The sequence below is a fragment of the Paramacrobiotus metropolitanus genome, unplaced genomic scaffold, assembly GCF_019649055.1.
Source record: "Paramacrobiotus metropolitanus isolate TYO unplaced genomic scaffold, Prichtersi_v1.0 Parri_scaffold0000021, whole genome shotgun sequence".
NCBI classification, from domain to species: domain Eukaryota; kingdom Metazoa; phylum Tardigrada; class Eutardigrada; order Parachela; family Macrobiotidae; genus Paramacrobiotus; species Paramacrobiotus metropolitanus.
The window spans coordinates 397,548-414,271 of NW_026570241.1; the positions used below are offsets into that span (position 1 = coordinate 397,548).

General features: G+C 43.2%; 4 protein-coding genes across 6 annotated transcripts; 3 read left to right on the forward strand and 1 right to left on the reverse strand.

Moving 5' to 3' along the window:
• Positions 1 to 106: 106 nt before the first annotated feature.
• On the forward strand, positions 107 to 2,849 carry LOC129586560 (uncharacterized). 3 transcript variants are annotated; one of them, XM_055479860.1, is made up of 4 exons: positions 107 to 580; positions 986 to 1,960; positions 2,021 to 2,158; positions 2,279 to 2,849. In XM_055479860.1, exons 1-4 carry the CDS (start codon positions 514 to 516, stop codon positions 2,464 to 2,466), a joined length of 1,368 nt encoding a protein of 455 aa, XP_055335835.1. In that variant the 5' UTR covers positions 107 to 513; the 3' UTR covers positions 2,467 to 2,849. The 3 variants fall into 3 exon arrangements, with proteins under 3 accessions (XP_055335835.1, XP_055335836.1, XP_055335837.1); XM_055479861.1 differs by having other exon boundaries at positions 107 to 518; XM_055479862.1 differs by lacking the exon at positions 2,279 to 2,849 and having other exon boundaries at positions 986 to 1,905; positions 2,021 to 2,149.
• A 982-nt stretch (positions 2,850 to 3,831) lies between these two features.
• LOC129586636 (uncharacterized) lies at positions 3,832 to 8,189 on the forward strand. Its single transcript, XM_055479963.1, has 4 exons — positions 3,832 to 4,053; positions 4,221 to 5,219; positions 5,376 to 5,513; positions 7,761 to 8,189. The coding sequence occupies exons 1-4, from the start codon at positions 3,987 to 3,989 to the stop codon at positions 7,946 to 7,948; spliced, it is 1,392 nt and encodes a 463-aa protein (XP_055335938.1). The 5' UTR covers positions 3,832 to 3,986; the 3' UTR covers positions 7,949 to 8,189.
• A 2,623-nt stretch (positions 8,190 to 10,812) lies between these two features.
• Positions 10,813 to 12,232, forward strand: LOC129586602 (uncharacterized). The gene is made up of 3 exons (XM_055479927.1): positions 10,813 to 10,942; positions 11,131 to 11,340; positions 11,460 to 12,232. Exons 1-3 carry the CDS (start codon positions 10,877 to 10,879, stop codon positions 11,964 to 11,966), a joined length of 783 nt encoding a protein of 260 aa, XP_055335902.1. The 5' UTR covers positions 10,813 to 10,876; the 3' UTR covers positions 11,967 to 12,232.
• A 1,111-nt stretch (positions 12,233 to 13,343) lies between these two features.
• LOC129586604 (uncharacterized) lies at positions 13,344 to 14,895 on the reverse strand. Its single transcript, XM_055479929.1, has 2 exons — positions 14,519 to 14,895; positions 13,344 to 13,852 (listed from the first exon to the last, which is right to left on the reverse strand). The coding sequence occupies exons 1-2, from the start codon at positions 14,702 to 14,704 to the stop codon at positions 13,583 to 13,585; spliced, it is 456 nt and encodes a 151-aa protein (XP_055335904.1). The 5' UTR covers positions 14,705 to 14,895; the 3' UTR covers positions 13,344 to 13,582.
• Positions 14,896 to 16,724: the final 1,829 nt, after the last annotated feature.

Consider the following 16,724-nt stretch of genomic DNA (forward strand, 5'->3'; position numbering starts at 1 on the left):
AACGGTAAACATTTAAGTGCACTAAACATTATTTTATAAGTGATAAACTGTTGCTAAGTACAGTTTTCCAACGCTGCAAAACCAAAACAGGCATAATTAATAATATTCCGGCTGTTCGAGGGGATTATGGCTGAGGTTCAGTTTTTTGTCTAATATGTTAATAGCGCAGAAGAAGACAGCCCAATGCAGCCAGCGATTGCGAACAGTACAGAGTTCACACCTATCTCTTTTCGCATCGCTTAAATGCCTACATTATGCAAAACTTGTGAGAAATATCAAAATTGTAGTTTATTGATGCAGGGAGTATGTCGAGCTTATTGTAACACTGTTAGAATTGAAACAATATCATTATTATTATGCTTAAGCGATTGTTGCTTAAAGTGGCCTTTACACCGTTTCGCCTCAGACCATTGCTTTTTAATAAGAACTTCCTGGATTTCTGATGGACCTATCACGATAATAATCCGAAGCAACTGGTTATACAAGTAAACTGAGCTCCGAGATGCCTGAGAGATGTGGTGCGTATTGGAAGTGTTTTGGTTGTGTTATGTTTTGCTACTTTGTGGCTGCAGTATATCCGGTAAGTAGTACTGTATTTACACGATATTAAGGGACAGAGAAATCCCCAGGACCGCCCGCACTGGCTGTCGGTTCCTTTGATATCAATGGAGCCGACGCCTATATTGCGAGCGGTCCAGGGGATTTCTCTGTCCCATAATATCGTGTAAATACGGTACCTACATAACTGTATTTAAGATATCTTATCGTTACCGTCTGGTTGTATTCATACATGAGGTTCTTAGGTTTCTTAGTTCGTCGGAGTTTACTACCTTAACGAAAGCACGAAATTTCAAGCAAGAGAGATATCCGTCAATAGCAATAGATAAATGACTTAGAACTGCATCGTACGTTTGGAATAAAATTAATAGCAGCGAGCATTTATCAACAGTGACCTTTAACAAAATCGCAATCATATATCTTTTAGCTAAACAGACGGTGCCCTTTGGTCCTACTGGAAGTATCAATGCCACGAACGGCAACCGCCTAGCGGTTAACTTTATCGTCAACTTTAACCTGACCGGATACGCGATGAATTCTACGATTTCCACAGCCGTTCAGGACTGGGCGAAAAACTGCAAATGGGACGACATCGACACGTATTTGAAAACTGTTGATATCAGCATGAACAACAACAGCCAACGGACGTTCGGGAATGTAACTCTATACAATTCGGATGACGTGGAATTCATCGCCGGATTGTGGCTGAAAGCCCTGATCAGTGACAAACAGAAGCGGCTAGACTGTATAAACAGCGCTATGCAGATCATTGTCCAGGATTTTGCCCAGCAGGTGCTCAACGTCACAGTCATGCTGAACACGTCCATTGAGAATACGCTACGCGATTGGATGGTACGGCGCATAACAGCCAGTGTACGGTTTATGGCCTGGGAACGCAATGTTACCATGAGCGCTGGCGACCAGTTCATTCAAGGCCTGACCGGCAACGGCATCAGCGACCTGGCGGCGCTGAGCACCAACCTGACGGTCAACAACATCACGGACGTAACGCATGTGTTGGCAGTGTGCGCGAACTACACCGCGTATTATGCAACAGCGGCGGTATTGACTGACCCCAATAACCGCACGGCCGCTTTTGCTGCGGTGGTCAATCGGGTACTGCGCACTTGTTGTGATCATCTGTTTGTTAATACGGCGGTGGCCGAGCTGCTGCAGGACATTTACAATATGACAGCAGTACAAGCCAAACAGAATTGGACTACGGCCTGGACAGCGGACACCGAGGGTGACTTTTCGCGGTACTTTATCTGGGGCTTGGTTACCGATGGATGGATGAGGCAGATACAGGATTTTATTCACTTGCTAGCCAATAATTACTCGGTCTCGGTGGGTAGTGACTTTTGGGCGACTCACGCACCGTCGGAGCCGCCGATGAGCACATGTACGAACACTTCCAGATTTCTGTAATTTTGTCGTTTTTATGAATGTTTGTCGTTGACAGCGGTCGTTATTGTGTCCCTGGCCATCGTGACATCAGGGATTAACACCGACGAATTTATGACGACGTTGCGCTACCAGAATCTTTTGCAAAACATCACGTTGATATTTAACAATGCCAGTCACATTTTATGGCTCTATGGCAAGTGGCCTATGTCCTAACTTCTGATTAAATTCTCATGTTCTATTCTAGTCGACAGTAAAAAATACATTAATTACAGTATTTTTCAAGTACGTACAGCAAAATTTTCTTGAAATGCAGAAGACCCCGTGGATACTAGCCATTACGAGGCGGCCTTAGCGTCCACTATCGTCGGCGTACTGAATTTTGTTACCGCTCTTGGCGTTACTGCGTACTTTGTGCGTCAACTGCGCAAGTCGGAGCGGTACCAACTTCCCGTTCCGAAAGAACCAGAGCCCGATGATGATTTTGATACCACCTATAATTAACCACCGAAGCAAAACACAAAACTGGAATTCAGTTCAGGAAGCCAGAGTGGACGGGATTGTGCAGCCTGTAGTTCCTACACGCTGAGACCGAAATTTCGTGGATTTAAAATTTTACAAAGTATCTTTGGGGGTGTTACGGTAATATTAAATTGCTGTAAAATTAAGCATAACCGCAGTAATCATCGTAATCCGTCTTCTTTGGTTTATTTGCTCTCCTAACTGTGGTTTATTTGGTGCTGTACGCGATTAGCGTATTAGGTGTGACGACGCGTCGTCTCGGATGAAGTTCAGAGTGTTCCCTGTGAGCTTAATCTTCGATGAAGTGCAATATGAGCTAAAGTTTGTGCATCATAGGTGTTCGCCTGTTGCTATGCAACGCTTTAATACGATGTACAAAATTACTATACTTATTTTGTATAATTCACTTTTATTATATTTCCGTTGAGCATTTCCGGAGAAACCGGCCGGCGATTAGAGTAAATTAATTCTTAAAGTGATCGTGTGTGGGCCGTTCTGCTTTCGACTATTTCGCTTGACAAAACAGGAAATCCCCGCAGAATATGTACAATCCCTTATCCTTGCAATCTGTTAAGCACTCTTGCACAGGGTCGGGCGCAGTGGCGATTACGTGTGTCAGAGGATCGAACGCGGTTAGGCAAAGCAATTGGCGCCATGACATTTGTGCCACCTGACACTTGGGCAACCTGACATTTGGGCCACCTGACACTTGGGCCACCGTACGTTTGGGCCACCAATACTTTCAAATACAGGAAAACGTAATAAAATATTTGAATGATAGCTTCTTTAAATATTGGCTTAATAATAAAAGTTCTGCAACTTGCAGCAATAACAACGTACGAGTAAGTACACAAGATTCGAAAACGAGCGTGCATTAATATTATGGAGTATTTGTAGGCATATAAGCGGATACACGGGCTGCATGGGTTCGATCACTGCACTCTGCAAGTAAATCGAACTCACGCACTGACGATGTCAGCAGTTGCCGTTGAATTTACTCCGCCTCCTTTTACTTATCAAACATCTTCCTGATCAGATTTCTATTTGATCAAAATTGCAATTAATACATGGAGCTAAAAACCTAAGAAACCTAAGAAAACTGAGAAACATAAAAACTACAGGGGAAGAAGAGTTACAAGAGACCGTAATGTGCGGTGGCCCAAGTGTCAGGTGGCCAAAATGTCAGGTGGCCCAAATGTCAGGTGGCCCAAGTGGCAGGACACCAAGCAATTTACGCACTGCAATGTGAAATATGTGGTGAGCTGCATGATTGCTCTATTTGCCGAACGACTCTTCGCTCACAGTTAGTATGCATGCGAGGAAGCAGCGTACTGGAGTTTACTGCTTTAAAAACTTCATGGTACTTTAGATGTCAGTTAAATCTCCATAACGGAATAATCTCAGTATTCAATTACCGGCATGAAAATCAGTCTGCAAATAAACGCTGCAACAGCTTTGCGAATGTCTCGCGAGTAAACAGTGGACGATACCACCAAAATAAAATGTCTCACAGAGGCGTTCTTGAAACGTTTTCCTTTCTTTTGGGGGTTTTCGTCTCAGTATTATACGGTACGTTTCCTGCAAGTTTAAAATAATAAACTTAAGATAAACTGCAGGCATGCAGATAAACTTCAGGCATATTAAAGAGAATACGTACAGTAATAAATCAACCATATTATATATAGAACATGCCAAGGCTCTGGGGTGACGATGTTCAGCCTTACATTATTGTGCAGCGAATCAGAAGTTGCCCTTTGGTCCAACCGGGTTCGTCAACAAAACTGGCCGTTACGAATGGCTGATGGTCAACTTCTTCGTCAACTTCAACCTTAGTGGTCACATTGAGAATTCCACAGTGGCATCCGCCGCCAGCGACTGGGCAACGGACTGCAAATACGATCCGCTAGACAGCTACATGCACGTCGTGGACTGGAGTGCCAACAACGCCAGCCAAAAGGACATTAAGAATTTGTCATCCTACACCGTGGACGACATGGAAGTCGTTGCAGAACAGTGGCATAGTGCGCTGGAGGAGGATCTTACCAATAAAATTCAATGTATCGAAGCGGCCACGATGACCAGTCTGTACGACTACGGACAGGATGCGCAGCAGCTGGGGATAGTGACCTTTCTCACCGTACAGGAAGTCATTAACAACACCGCGCATGCCTGGTTCTTACGGCGCATGACAGAGGTTATCCAGAATATGGCGACTGTAAGTCGTCAGAATATCTCAACCATCCAACAGCGCCTGTCAACCAGCTTGATTGATTTTGGAAGCAATGCGAAGGATTACGAGAGCTTCATCGCGCGCATCAATTCTACTGTCAGAATTACCAATACAAGCGATTTGGCTATGGTTATGGCGTGGTGCTCCAATTACACGGCGCGGTATGCCACCGCCGCGTTGATGTTCGAGCTGCAGAATCGAACGGGAGTGTTTGCTTGGTGCTTGTATAACGTTTTGTCCACGTGTTGTCCGGAATGGTTTGCGCGCACTACCTTTGTCGATTTGGTACAAGAGATCTACGATACCTCGTTGATGTTGATGCCCACTGTGGCGAACTGGACCAATGACAAACAAACAGCCTTCCATAATCGCTTTATCTTTGGTATAGTTACGGACGGGTGGCTGCAGCAGATTCAGCGCTTCATTCACGCCATTAACAATCGGTATGATATGGGGAACAATCTGTTAGCGGTCCATTCAAATGCCGAACCGCCCATAAGCAAATGTGAGTGAGCCCATTCGTCTCTTCATATCAGAGGGTTACTTGCAGAATAACAATATTAGCGTTATTCTCAGAGAAAAGATTTCGTGGTTTGTTAAACACATTTATAAATTTTTTACACATGTGACCTAAAAGCAGACAGCCGTTTTAATCTTGCAGCTGTGGTAATTGTGTCGATCGGCATCAACGTGACCTCACTCAATGCTGATGATATGTTGGCGACCCTTCGGTATCAAAATCTCCTACAGAATATCACGCTGGATGTCAAAGGCACCAAGATGAATATGTGGATTTACGGTCAGTATGCTTTTCGTAAATAATAAAAGAATTTCGTACAGTACAGAAATATGGATATCGTGCTGCAAGAGGGAGCTCCCAAGCAGTTTTAGCGATCGGGACAGCATGGCTTGTAGAAGATGTAAACACAGAGGCGGCCTTTGAGAATTATCTGGATTTACAGGCCGGCACCAACTCCCCTCGCATTCAGGAAATACGCCGGCTGTTCGATCGGCGCCGAAACGAGATTCAGCGTCTGCAGGAGGCCGAAGCCATGAAGCGTCACCCGCCCACGGTGGTAGCCAAGAAGCAGCCTGAACTTATGCCCGTACTGGCAGCGAGTCTACCGCTGCAGAGTGCCGGAACCGTGTTCAATCCACCCCGCGCGTTGGAAGCGAGGGGGCGGTTTGATCCTGTAGCTTTTCAAGATTATGTTCATAAACAGATGTTTGGTTGTAACACGCCTGTATACCGCTGCTAACACGACAGACGTGGTAGCCAATGTTTCTTCGTTGGCAGATGGTCTTACTTGGAAATTCTCAGACGAATATTGCTGTTATTTTCGACCGGAGCGTAGCGAAGGTCCTCTATATTCAAGACCAATGCAATGGTTGATTTCTGTCCGTTACGAAAATCCGTTACGGAAGTTCGTTACGGAAGTTTGTTACGGAAGTGTGTTACGGAAGTGCGTTACGGAAGTTGGATATGGAAGTGAGACTGCGGCATCATGCAGCTGACCGGTGTGATGCAGTCGCAGCCAGTGGTCTACGACATCGTGGTTCGCTGCCGTTGCCCATGGCGTCTCGGCTACAGAATACGCAGCGGCACTGCAACCCTTGAATTGTTTCCGTTACAAAAGACTTTTACGGGATAACGCTATGACCTCAGGATATTTAACCTAATGCCACTTGTGGTGCCTGTTGCTGGGGGTCTGTACGAAATCTAGAAGCTCACCGCTTTGTCGTCATTTTTGACTGCCGTGATCCAGCGCAGCTTCACTACATAAATACTCGTAATATTCTTTGCTTCTCAACAATTCACATCGGTCTGATCAACTGTAATAAATGGCTCCCGACAAAAATTTCCTTCTGAAAATTTTACTCCTGTTCCCTATGCTACCGTCGCTGAAATAGTAGGTCATAATGGTCATGATGGCGAAACCCAGGACTGGCATGGGTTTTCGTTTAATTTATGGTTAAAATAGTAACCTTGGGCCGCGTACTTGTACGCTCATCCTCGTCCGTGCGTCCCCTACCTCGTGCATCTTGTGGAAACCTACTTACTTAAAAAAAACTACGTAAAAAAATTATTTTCGTCGGCCATGGTTAAGAGGGCGTGGCTAAACTCGATTCCATTGCACAATACATGCAACAGTATGTATCGGGAACACCGTAATAGTGGCAACAGATACGTGTTGTCAGTAGTCCGATCCTTCTAAAAATTCTTCTGAAAATTACTGCTATTAATAATCGCGAACAACTTAACAAAACTTGTAAAGCTAGTGATTAGTGATAACGCGTTTTGTATTTGCGCCAACACTCATGACGTATGATACTACGTATATCGCGGGGCGCATTCTTATATTCCAATACAAACTAGCACTGTACTACATAATTCTTCTCGATAATTTCCATAGTAATTTTTAGAAGGATCTGACTTTGATCACACGTATTGGTCACAAACCTCTGACATTGTACGGTACACTATTTCGGTATTCCCAGTACATAGTGCTGTATGTATTAATGCACTGGAATTAAATTTTGCCACGCCCACTTAACCGTCGCCGATGAAAATACCTTTTTGAGTATACCAAAAAATTACTCTGTCTTCCTGCAAAAAACCAAATTTTTCGGGGCCGGTGACCGGGGCTTGGTAAGTCACGCTCCGGTCTGCCAATGCACGCTAACGTGCATTTTTCTAGTATATTACAGAATTAAATTCTGTAATATAAAATAACAGCAATATTCGTACCTACGTGCGTTATTCTGAAATATGTGTTCAACTCCGTGTCCCGTTTTTGGCAGGATGATGTCATGCCCAGTTCTTTTTTGAACCAGTTTTCAGCTGGTTTCACGGAGAACTCGTGGTAATTTTAAGCGAGCTAGAAATTTAATTAAAGAACCAGAACGACGTTGTTGTTATTTCGTAAATAAGGAATATGAACTTTCAGTGCGATGACCAAACATACACTATGCAGTGCACAGATATCATCATAGTACTTTGTATGTGTGTGCATTCTTGGCTTAAAATGATTTTATTCCAACACAGAGGAACCTGTCCGTATCAGCCATTACGAGACTGCTGTAACGGCTACTGTAGTTGGGGTGCTGAATTTCGCGATTGTTCTCTGTGTAACCGGATACTTTGTGCGGCAACTTCACAAATCAGAGCGGTATCAAACACCGGTGCCAAGAGAGCAAGACAACGAGGATATGGATAGCACGTACAACATTTAACGGACAAAATTAAAATCGCTGCCGTAGAGTAGCGTTTGTGTAATCGCCATAATTTCTATGTGACAACGGTCTGGTGGCGTTGATATCGAAATAATTTTGACAAGAATTCGTAAAATATTACTGTGTTTTAAGTATTTCCCATAATCATGATCTTTGACTTAATGTATTGCTGGTTATGGTATTTGTTACTTGTTATCTGTTGTTTCAACTCATATACTGTACACTGTACGTTTCACGAAAAAGCAGCTTTTGGGTTAGCGCCGTATGTTTGACGGAGTAGTGTTTTATTAGCATGTTGTACTAATAAAATTTTGCAATTTAAAAAAAAACAGTGCTTTTTCGCATGTTAGCCATTCATTTTCGATAGAGCATTTCAGCCATCCAACAACGCCTAAGAACGGTGTCGAGGCAAAGATATTGTCTGGCGGTCATCAATGGAAACGCTGCTGCTGACCGCGTTTCCATTGATGCAACCCAAACAAAACTTTAAAAATTTCGGCTGGTCCAACAATCTTTTGATGAAACAATATACGTAATCGCAAAGCTGGATGCGTGGCATCTTTCACAGTTTGCGGATATCTATCCCCTTCCTTTGCACAATCGCCGCCTCGTAACTCAACTATAAATATGTAGCTTGCGACAGAATAATCATGAAAAACCTATGGTGTTTTTCTCTTAATCTCTGCTTAACTTAGAACATCGGTAACATAACCGCGTGCCCAGTTTACGGTTTATTTGAAACATTGGCCGCTAAGGCAGATTCTTAATTGGGACAAGATGAGTAAACTTAGCATAGTACTCATCCTGGCCATCGAGCTATTTGCAACGCTTAATCAAGTGTGGAGTGCATCCATTGAGAAAGATGCAACCTTCGCCAGTGACCTTTCCGATGTCTTTGACAAAGCGGCTTTAAAGGCCAATCCGTTCTCTACGGAAACCATGCTGTATTGGTACTTGACCGGCCCCATTCCTCGGTTCAGTTTTTCATCGCAACAACTGCATAAGAGCCGTGACAACATTGCCCGTGACCTCGCCAAGGAGAAAGAAAGCTAGGATATCGCGGCCCTCCAGAGGCAGATGAAAGTCGAGGCGGACTTTCAGTCCTATCTGGACTCTCAGGCCGAAGCCGGCACGGATTCCTCTCGCATTCAGAAACTACGCCGGTTGTTCGATCAACGACGGAACGAAATTCAACGGCAGCAGGAGGCCGAAGCCATGAAACGCAGCCCTCCCGCAGTAGAAGCGCGGACGGTGATAGATCATGTACAGGTCGTAACAAGTCAGACGCTGGAAAACATTTTAAGACCTGTGAAAATGTTAAGACCTATGAGCTATAGTGGAAATGCTGTGTAACGCCTTCTTCCTGGCAGCATCGATGATGTAAAGGGTACGAGGCAAGCGACAACTCTTTCCCATCGCTTTAGAAAATCACCTCACTTTCCCTGCTGCATTTTTCTCGTATGCAGGCGCTCACGTGATACTTGATTTCAGCCGTTTCACGTCTAAACCGGTTTGCAGCTACAGTTGATTGCGCAACTGATAACGAGTACAGAGAAGAGCGCGGCAGGTGAGATTTTATCGCCGGCTCAGTAAGCTCTCATTACAATGGATACGATTAGCATGCGCTCATTGATTGTCACTTTCATTGATTCACTGACTATCCTTCTGATAGATAAGTGCGAATTTTTTATATTTTGTCTTTTGCCTTTGTGTTTATCCTTTATTTCCTTTCATGGCTCAAAATACTGGCAGCTATAGTGACGAAAGCGTACCTTCTGGATCAGTCGGGTATCCTGAAAATGATTACTATTTGCCATCGGAGTGCGACTTAGATTTACCCGGTTTGCCACCTGTAGAATCTCGAGATCAGAATGCGGACCTACCAGAACAATTAGGGGGCATGGAAGCAGCTATACGTGCATGCAGAAGCGGAGTGCCAATAACAACGGCAGCGCGGCAGTGTGGGGTTGAAAGGACCACTTTGCGCTACAAGCTGAAAGGGGAGCATGCTGGTATTCTTGGATACCAGTCGAGGAAGTTTTCTGATTCGGAGGAAAAATATTTTGCTGATCTCCTTATGGCATTAGCAAAAGCTGGGGTCCCGCTGGACAAGCCATTATTTAAGAAAGTTGTGGAAGTGGCAGCGATAAATAAAGGTATTAATTCTAAAACTAGTGTCACTTTAATCTATTGAAAATGGCTGAAAAGTCAACTCAGTTCAGTAAATATTTTCACGCATTAGAGACTATGCATAAACTATGTATGTACGCACGTTTTCTGCAAAATTTGACCCCTCCCCCTCTGTTTGTTACGGGTTTTCGTATGTCGAGTCTACGAGGCCGTCACTTTTGGCACCCCTTAACCCACCGATGCGTTGTTAACGTAATTCAGGGACGATTCCTTATGAAAATATTTGCGCGTGCAGCCGAATGTTAAGTGCATTATAATCATATATTTATTGACGCTTTCTTTATTTTATGTTTTCAGGCTATCCACAAGAAGGCGCGCATGACGGACACCTGGCATCGGGCTTTTCTACACCGGCACCCGGAAATCTCCATACGAATAACGCACGCAAGAGATCGGAAAAAGGCGAGAGAGTGGACAGTGGAGAACTGCACAGAATGGGTAACGACGCTCAGTGAACTGCACGCTTTTGGATATCTCTCCGATCCGAGGGACTTTTAATTTGGATGAGAGCGGATTCACATTGGCAGAGAAAGTTAAAAGTGTATGCTCCGCGAGGTCAGAAAGAGATTCTTTCTTATGCTGATGGTTCGGACCGAGATGTTGTTTCGACGCTGTTTTGTGGAAGAGCGGATGGATTAATTTGCGGCCACTTGTGCTTTTGCTGGTATGCAGCATTTACATTCACGCATAGCTGGTACTGCGGACCGCTGCTATATCTCGTACAACCATTCTGGAAGTATGGACGAAGAAATTTTTGCCGACTATGTCCGAAAAGAAATCTTTCCCAACATGATAATCGAAAAGGCGAGTGCAACAGTGAAGTAAAGCATTCAGAATAATGGCGGGTAATCTTTGTTGTCATTACTTTCGTAGATTGAGTTAAACGGATAGCTACGTAAATGAGTTAAGAGTTTTTTACTCAATCCGGTTATTGTGATTTCGAATGTACCTATTGATAAGCAATGCTTACTAATTTTATTTTACACTTTTAGAATGTTATTTTTGTCGATGGGCATTTTTCTCATCTGAACAACCTGCGGTTTCTAATGGATTGCACCGAGAACTGTAAGGACATCAAGGTGATCTGCTTGCCAGCTGGCCAAACTAGCCACTTACAACCCCTTGACGTTAGCGGATTTGGGCCTGTTAAAAAGCGATGGCGCAACTATTTGCGGTCTGTGTCCATGCAAGTTTCCACGAAGGTAGGTCACACAAGCATTCGAATGTTTTTATGGTTAATTCTGTGCCTGAACATTATTCTCCCAAACCGCCTCAAAATTTGAAAATTGTCAGTATTGCTCATGTTATTTATGGATTTTAGGTAGATAAGCAGTGCTTCGCGCTTCACCTCGTGGAGATCCTTCCTCTGTTCAACTTAGAAAAGAATATTATTTCGGGCTTTCGGCGTGCGGGTATTTTTCCTTTTGAACCGAGTGAAGTTTGCAAATTGCTGAACACAAAGGAAGTAGCACCAGCTGTCACAGTTGTCCCTTCTGCCGACGAAATGTTCAAAAAACAATTTGATAATATCGAAAAAAACTTGAAAGAGATCTACTCGTTATCTCGGGCAGATGTGCAGTGGTATATGAAATCGATGCGAGAGAGGGCGGCTGGATACATTCCAACGGAAAGCGCGGCAGAAACAGCATTAAATGTCGGAAACGCTTTGCTTGCATCTCGACCGCCCAAAGTGCGCCTTCCCAAAGATGCCCGCCTTTCCACTGCGGGAGGACGCGTGCTCACCGAGTCTTCTTTTATGGATGCATTGCGTGACCGCGAGAAGGAACGGGTGCAGAAGAGAAGAATGAAGAAATCAAATAATTCTTGAGAATCAGTGGCCGAAAGCATCAGTCGGGGTTATCTCATTTTTTTTGCCAAATTTTGGAAGTTTTCGGTTCGAGTTCGTGAAAGCGCTTATTAACGATTAATGAATACTTGCCTTGTAAATTTATTTCCTGTACAGGTTAGTTTTTATGAAGTTTAGGTTTTTGATTTTTTTAGAGATCTATATGCAGAGATTTATGTGTGGTTTCTGTAGAGATTTATGAATGTAGCAGTCATCAGTGATCCCGGAACTCATAAATTCATATCGTTTTTTACTGCTTTAAAGTGCTTATCAGTCTATTACCGATTAAGCAACAAACGTTTTTACTGCAACTTCAGCAACACTAAAACCTTATATTCACCGGAAGACAAATTTTGGGAAAAAACTGACCAGATTTGTTACTGACGGCACTACTACTTACTAATGAATTTTAAAATTTTGTGTATCCGATCATGAACGGAATACCGTAGTCAGTGAGTGCATGCTGTCGTATCCATTGTAATGAGAGCTTACTGAGCCGGCGATAAAATCTCACCTGCCGCGCTCTTCTCTGTACTCGTTATCAGTTGCGCAATCAACTGTAGCTGCAAACCGGTTTAGACGTGAAACGGCTGAAATCAAGTATCACGTGAGCGCCTGCATACGGGAAAAATGCAGCAGGGAAAGTGAGGTGATTTTCTAAAGCGATGGGAAAGAGTTGTCGCTTGCCTCGTACATTTGTTAGCCGATATTTTACGAATATTTGTTAGCCGATATTTTACGAGTAAAGTGTAACTGCCATATTTGACAGATTTGGTCATGAAAACTTTTGTTGAAGTACTTTGTTCAAATTCAATATATCACTGTAATATTTGAATGGCTTTGTCTAGAAGACTGTGCTGAAGTACAGTAATTAAATACAAGCTGCTTTGGGTACCCGTCTAGCTTTTCACAGAACGATCTACCGCTTGGCTCTTATTTTCGCATCGATTCACAGAAAATTTTCGCGAAAAGCCGGTAACAATTGTCTTACGCGGCTATGAATTTAATTAGAGAACCATTAGTCTAGACGCGAAGCAAATGCTATTTTGCAATGGAAGAATAAAATTCTACTGGAAGTAGGCAAACAGACGTAGATATTATGAGTACAACACGCGGTACCAATGAGGATATGAATATGGTACCAGTACATGGATAATGTGGAGGGCGATAGCGCGCGTATAGTGGATAGCGCGTACAACAATTAAGACAAAGAATGTTAGAGCCGTGTTTGTGTAATAGTCATATCTCTGATAATGGCCAGCTGGGGTTAATATTGCACTTTGGTAATAATTCGTAAAATATTAATATTACTTTGAACGATTTTCCCATTCATGATGTTTGGCTCGTCGCAAGTCCTGATTATTGTATTCGTTATTCTGTTGTTTTTAATGATGATAGGCATCATAGGCCGTGTAAGATTTGCGTGAAAACTGCTTTTGGGGATATTTATTGCCCGGTATAAAGATAATTATGCCCAACGTCCTAAGGAAAACAATCAAAATAAATAATTTTTAGTCCCGCGGTAAAAAAGGAACGGCTACAAATACTTCTGTCGTAGTTGTCTCAGTTTCAAAGCATGTTGCATGCCGGTCGTCACATTAATTAGCCGCCTCCCGTTGGCGACGGCCGAAGCAAGCGATGGGATTGATGTAGCACAGTTTCCCTCCGGCGCGGCGCTTCAGTGGTGGAAGGAAGTGCTCCCAGTTGCCGATGGCACTATAACGGCCGTCCGGGTCCGTGTTGGCGTTGAACGGCTTGCCGGGGGTTTTGTCTTTCTTCTGAGCAATCACTCCCGGCATATCGACATCCAGCACCTCGCCATCAGGGTCGTGATTGGCCATTAGGAATTGGTCGGTGTCGACGTGGTGCTAAAAAAAACCGGCGTATTATTAAATTAACCACGCGACTTATTTTTACGAATATTTGGCAGCACGACAAACTGAAACAAGCCATTAGAATGGGACCAGGCAATACAGATACAAGACACAGTATCGAAAACGATTCGGTTTTAATACGAAAAATTATTCTGCGGCACCCGTACATGCACACATACTCGTTTCACAATTAAGCGAATTATCCAAACACTAACAAATGTCCTAAATGAATATTACAGGCCCAACAAAATACAGTATCCAGTGGCAGGCCATAATTATTATAATCGTACTGCAGGCAAAGGCCATACCTATAATTAAATCTAAGTCGCTCATGAAATTAACAAAACTACCTACGCATAAATAATCGTCATTGAAAACTGTGAGGTAAACATAATTGTGCTTTATAAAATTTGTACTATTCGGAAAACACTTCCAGGCATTAGTTCTTAAAACCAAATAATACCATAATAAAAACCGCGGATAATATGTCTACAAAGCAAAACGGCTAGCACGCTTTAATTCATATGCACGTGTATTTTTAAACGCGCAGTACATACCGGCATGCACGTGACCAAACTTAACGTCAGTGACTCAATACTACCACGCATATGTTACGGTAAATGATTAATATTAATTTTTCACCAAAGCATTACAACTCACCATTTTCAACCGATCACCCAGCACCTTCAACACCGACAATTGATCCGGCGCCAGCAGGATAACACTGGGCACCTCGTGCACCGGGATGCCCTCGGCCGCCGCCACCGCCATATCCTTCTGCTCGAGACTGTACACTCCGCACACCGCGTACGCCACAATGGCCATCACACTGTGCCATGTCGCCATCTTGTCTCGCAACTTGTGCACCCCGCTCGTGCCGTCTGCGGCCGGATCTTGCAGCCGCCGTGATCCGGTGACCTTTTCCACGGAAAGGTCACACTTTGGTGGTTAGTTGTTCTGAGTATATAGATGCAGGTAACGTAAGCCGAGAGCTGTAATAGCTGTGTGAATTGCAAATGACAAGTGGCTTTGTTGTGCGTGCCGGCTCTTATAGGGCTTTATGTCGAACATTAATAGGAGAGGAGGATCGTTTGCGGGACTAAGTGACTGCGCATCATCCAGGGCCGGAAATGCGTTGGTTCTGCGGGTATGGTTATTTACCGGTCATTAGTGCGGGATACCGTCGTCTAATTAGGACACGATGCGGGTTGGGAATTCGTGGAACGGTCGGTGTGTTGTCAGGCAAGACAGCTTTTGTCAATACGGATGCTGAAAAGTATCGTTTTTGTGCAAAGGTAGATGAAATGTGGTATTCCCGACGCAGGCTAATTTGGGATGCAGGTAATGCAGGGACCGGCGCGGAAGCACTGCCGACGCAATACAACTTAGCGGTCTGTAATTAATGCGGTTAAAGAGTAATGTCGGTGAATTCAATCTCGTGATGCACCGGTGTGTTAAAGGTCAACAGCGCTTATGAGATCTGAAATTATAGAGGGTGCTGGATGCGATTCTTTGTAGTTTTGCCACATTAAATTATTTTTAAGACTTTTGGATCGAAAGATCGAGTATTAAAATGTAACATCAGGCAGTAGTCACAGTATCCGTATCGCACATATTCTTCATATAATATTAAATAAATTGCGCTACGTCATTCGTAATATCTGTATTTTGCCATAACCCTCAAAATGTGGGCTGAATAAATCTACGTCAAGATTAATGGATGCATGGTTAATGGTTTTCTTCGCCTGAAACGATTATATTTTCGGCGAATTTTAAAATATTCACACAAATCTTTCGTTGTCAGATATGTTTGAAGAACAGTGTTTAGGAATACCAACACGCCTATAAATAGGAACAGCGCGGTATACGTAATACAGTAATACGTAATACAGCATGGTATAATATTGCATCAATACTTGTATACGTACTCTTAGGTTACAATTTACAACATAATACGAGTACAGTACTGTACTTCTCCCTAAAAACTGCTACAGAAATAACAATAACTAAAGTAGATTAATTTAATAATCTACTTTGCGTTTCCGTTTGCTTAAGGTAGCATGTCCACCTATGAAAAAGATGTTAAACACAGCGAAATTTCCTAAGAAATTTATACGGCCAAATACTAACAAATTGTGCAAGAGTTGATTACAGGTTCTTTGTGTATCTGTATATTAAATTTGCTGTATACGGTATATATGGTAACACGCATGGCCCCTTTAATCAATCAAGAATGCGGTTTAAGAATATAGATATTTGACTTTTACTAGGTTAGAATACTGAAGATATTAAATAATTTCCTTATCAAACACAAGGAAAACCGACTCAAAACGAAACACTAGGTAAGTAGCAGATCAAAACAAACCATCTAGCTGATGCTGCTTCTCGACCGTTCCTTACTCAAGCAGCATTACCGCGCTGAATTTCTACACTAAAACGTTGTAACAGAAAATGCATTGCGCGGATTCCACCAGTCTGCTCTCTGATACGCCTGGCCAGCTCATTAAAAAAAATCCATAATCGGCTTAATAGTTAATATGTCTTACTCATATCTGATGCGAATGAGTCGTTTCTTAACCGTTACGCGTGTAAAAATAATTGCCTAATTACCGGCTTAAGTGGACCATTTCCGGTGTATCGTATCTAAAATTATCTTTTGAAATTTAAGGCGCACAATGGACGGCATCTCCCAGCCTACGAGTACAGTTGCGTGCCACTATGCGTGTTAGGAACTTTCCTTGTCGGTGAATTGTTGAGAACAGATTCGAGCCGACCAAATCAATCCAAGGTGTACACCTTGGATTGATTTGGTCGGCTCGAATCTATAGCACGGAAATGCTGACGATAAACATGCATGTTTATCGTC

What these genes read in the sequence shown, in the direction of transcription:
- LOC129586636 (XM_055479963.1), top strand. Translation starts at nt 3,987, where the DNA reads ATGTCTCACAGAGGCGTTCTTGAAACGTTTTCCTTTCTTTTGGGGGTT. An exon ending in TTTCGTCTCAGTATTATACG is followed by an intron (nt 4,054 to 4,220) that starts GTACGTTTCCTG and finishes ATTATTGTGCAG; the next exon opens with CGAATCAGAAGTTGCCCTTT. An exon ending in GATGAATATGTGGATTTACG is followed by an intron (nt 5,514 to 7,760) that starts GTCAGTATGCTT and finishes ATTCCAACACAG; the next exon opens with AGGAACCTGTCCGTATCAGC.
- LOC129586602 (XM_055479927.1), top strand. Translation starts at nt 10,877, where the DNA reads ATGGACGAAGAAATTTTTGCCGACTATGTCCGAAAAGAAATCTTTCCC. An exon ending in CCAACATGATAATCGAAAAG is followed by an intron (nt 10,943 to 11,130) that starts GCGAGTGCAACA and finishes TTACACTTTTAG; the next exon opens with AATGTTATTTTTGTCGATGG. An exon ending in CCATGCAAGTTTCCACGAAG is followed by an intron (nt 11,341 to 11,459) that starts GTAGGTCACACA and finishes TATGGATTTTAG; the next exon opens with GTAGATAAGCAGTGCTTCGC.
- LOC129586560 (XM_055479860.1), top strand. Translation starts at nt 514, where the DNA reads ATGTGGTGCGTATTGGAAGTGTTTTGGTTGTGTTATGTTTTGCTACTT. An exon ending in GGAGCCGCCGATGAGCACAT is followed by an intron (nt 1,961 to 2,020) that starts GTACGAACACTT and finishes TGTCGTTGACAG; the next exon opens with CGGTCGTTATTGTGTCCCTG. An exon ending in TCACATTTTATGGCTCTATG is followed by an intron (nt 2,159 to 2,278) that starts GCAAGTGGCCTA and finishes CTTGAAATGCAG; the next exon opens with AAGACCCCGTGGATACTAGC.
- LOC129586604 (XM_055479929.1), bottom strand. Translation starts at nt 14,704, where the DNA reads ATGGCGACATGGCACAGTGTGATGGCCATTGTGGCGTACGCGGTGTGC. An exon ending in TGGGTGATCGGTTGAAAATG is followed by an intron (nt 13,853 to 14,518) that starts GTGAGTTGTAAT and finishes GGTTTTTTTTAG; the next exon opens with CACCACGTCGACACCGACCA.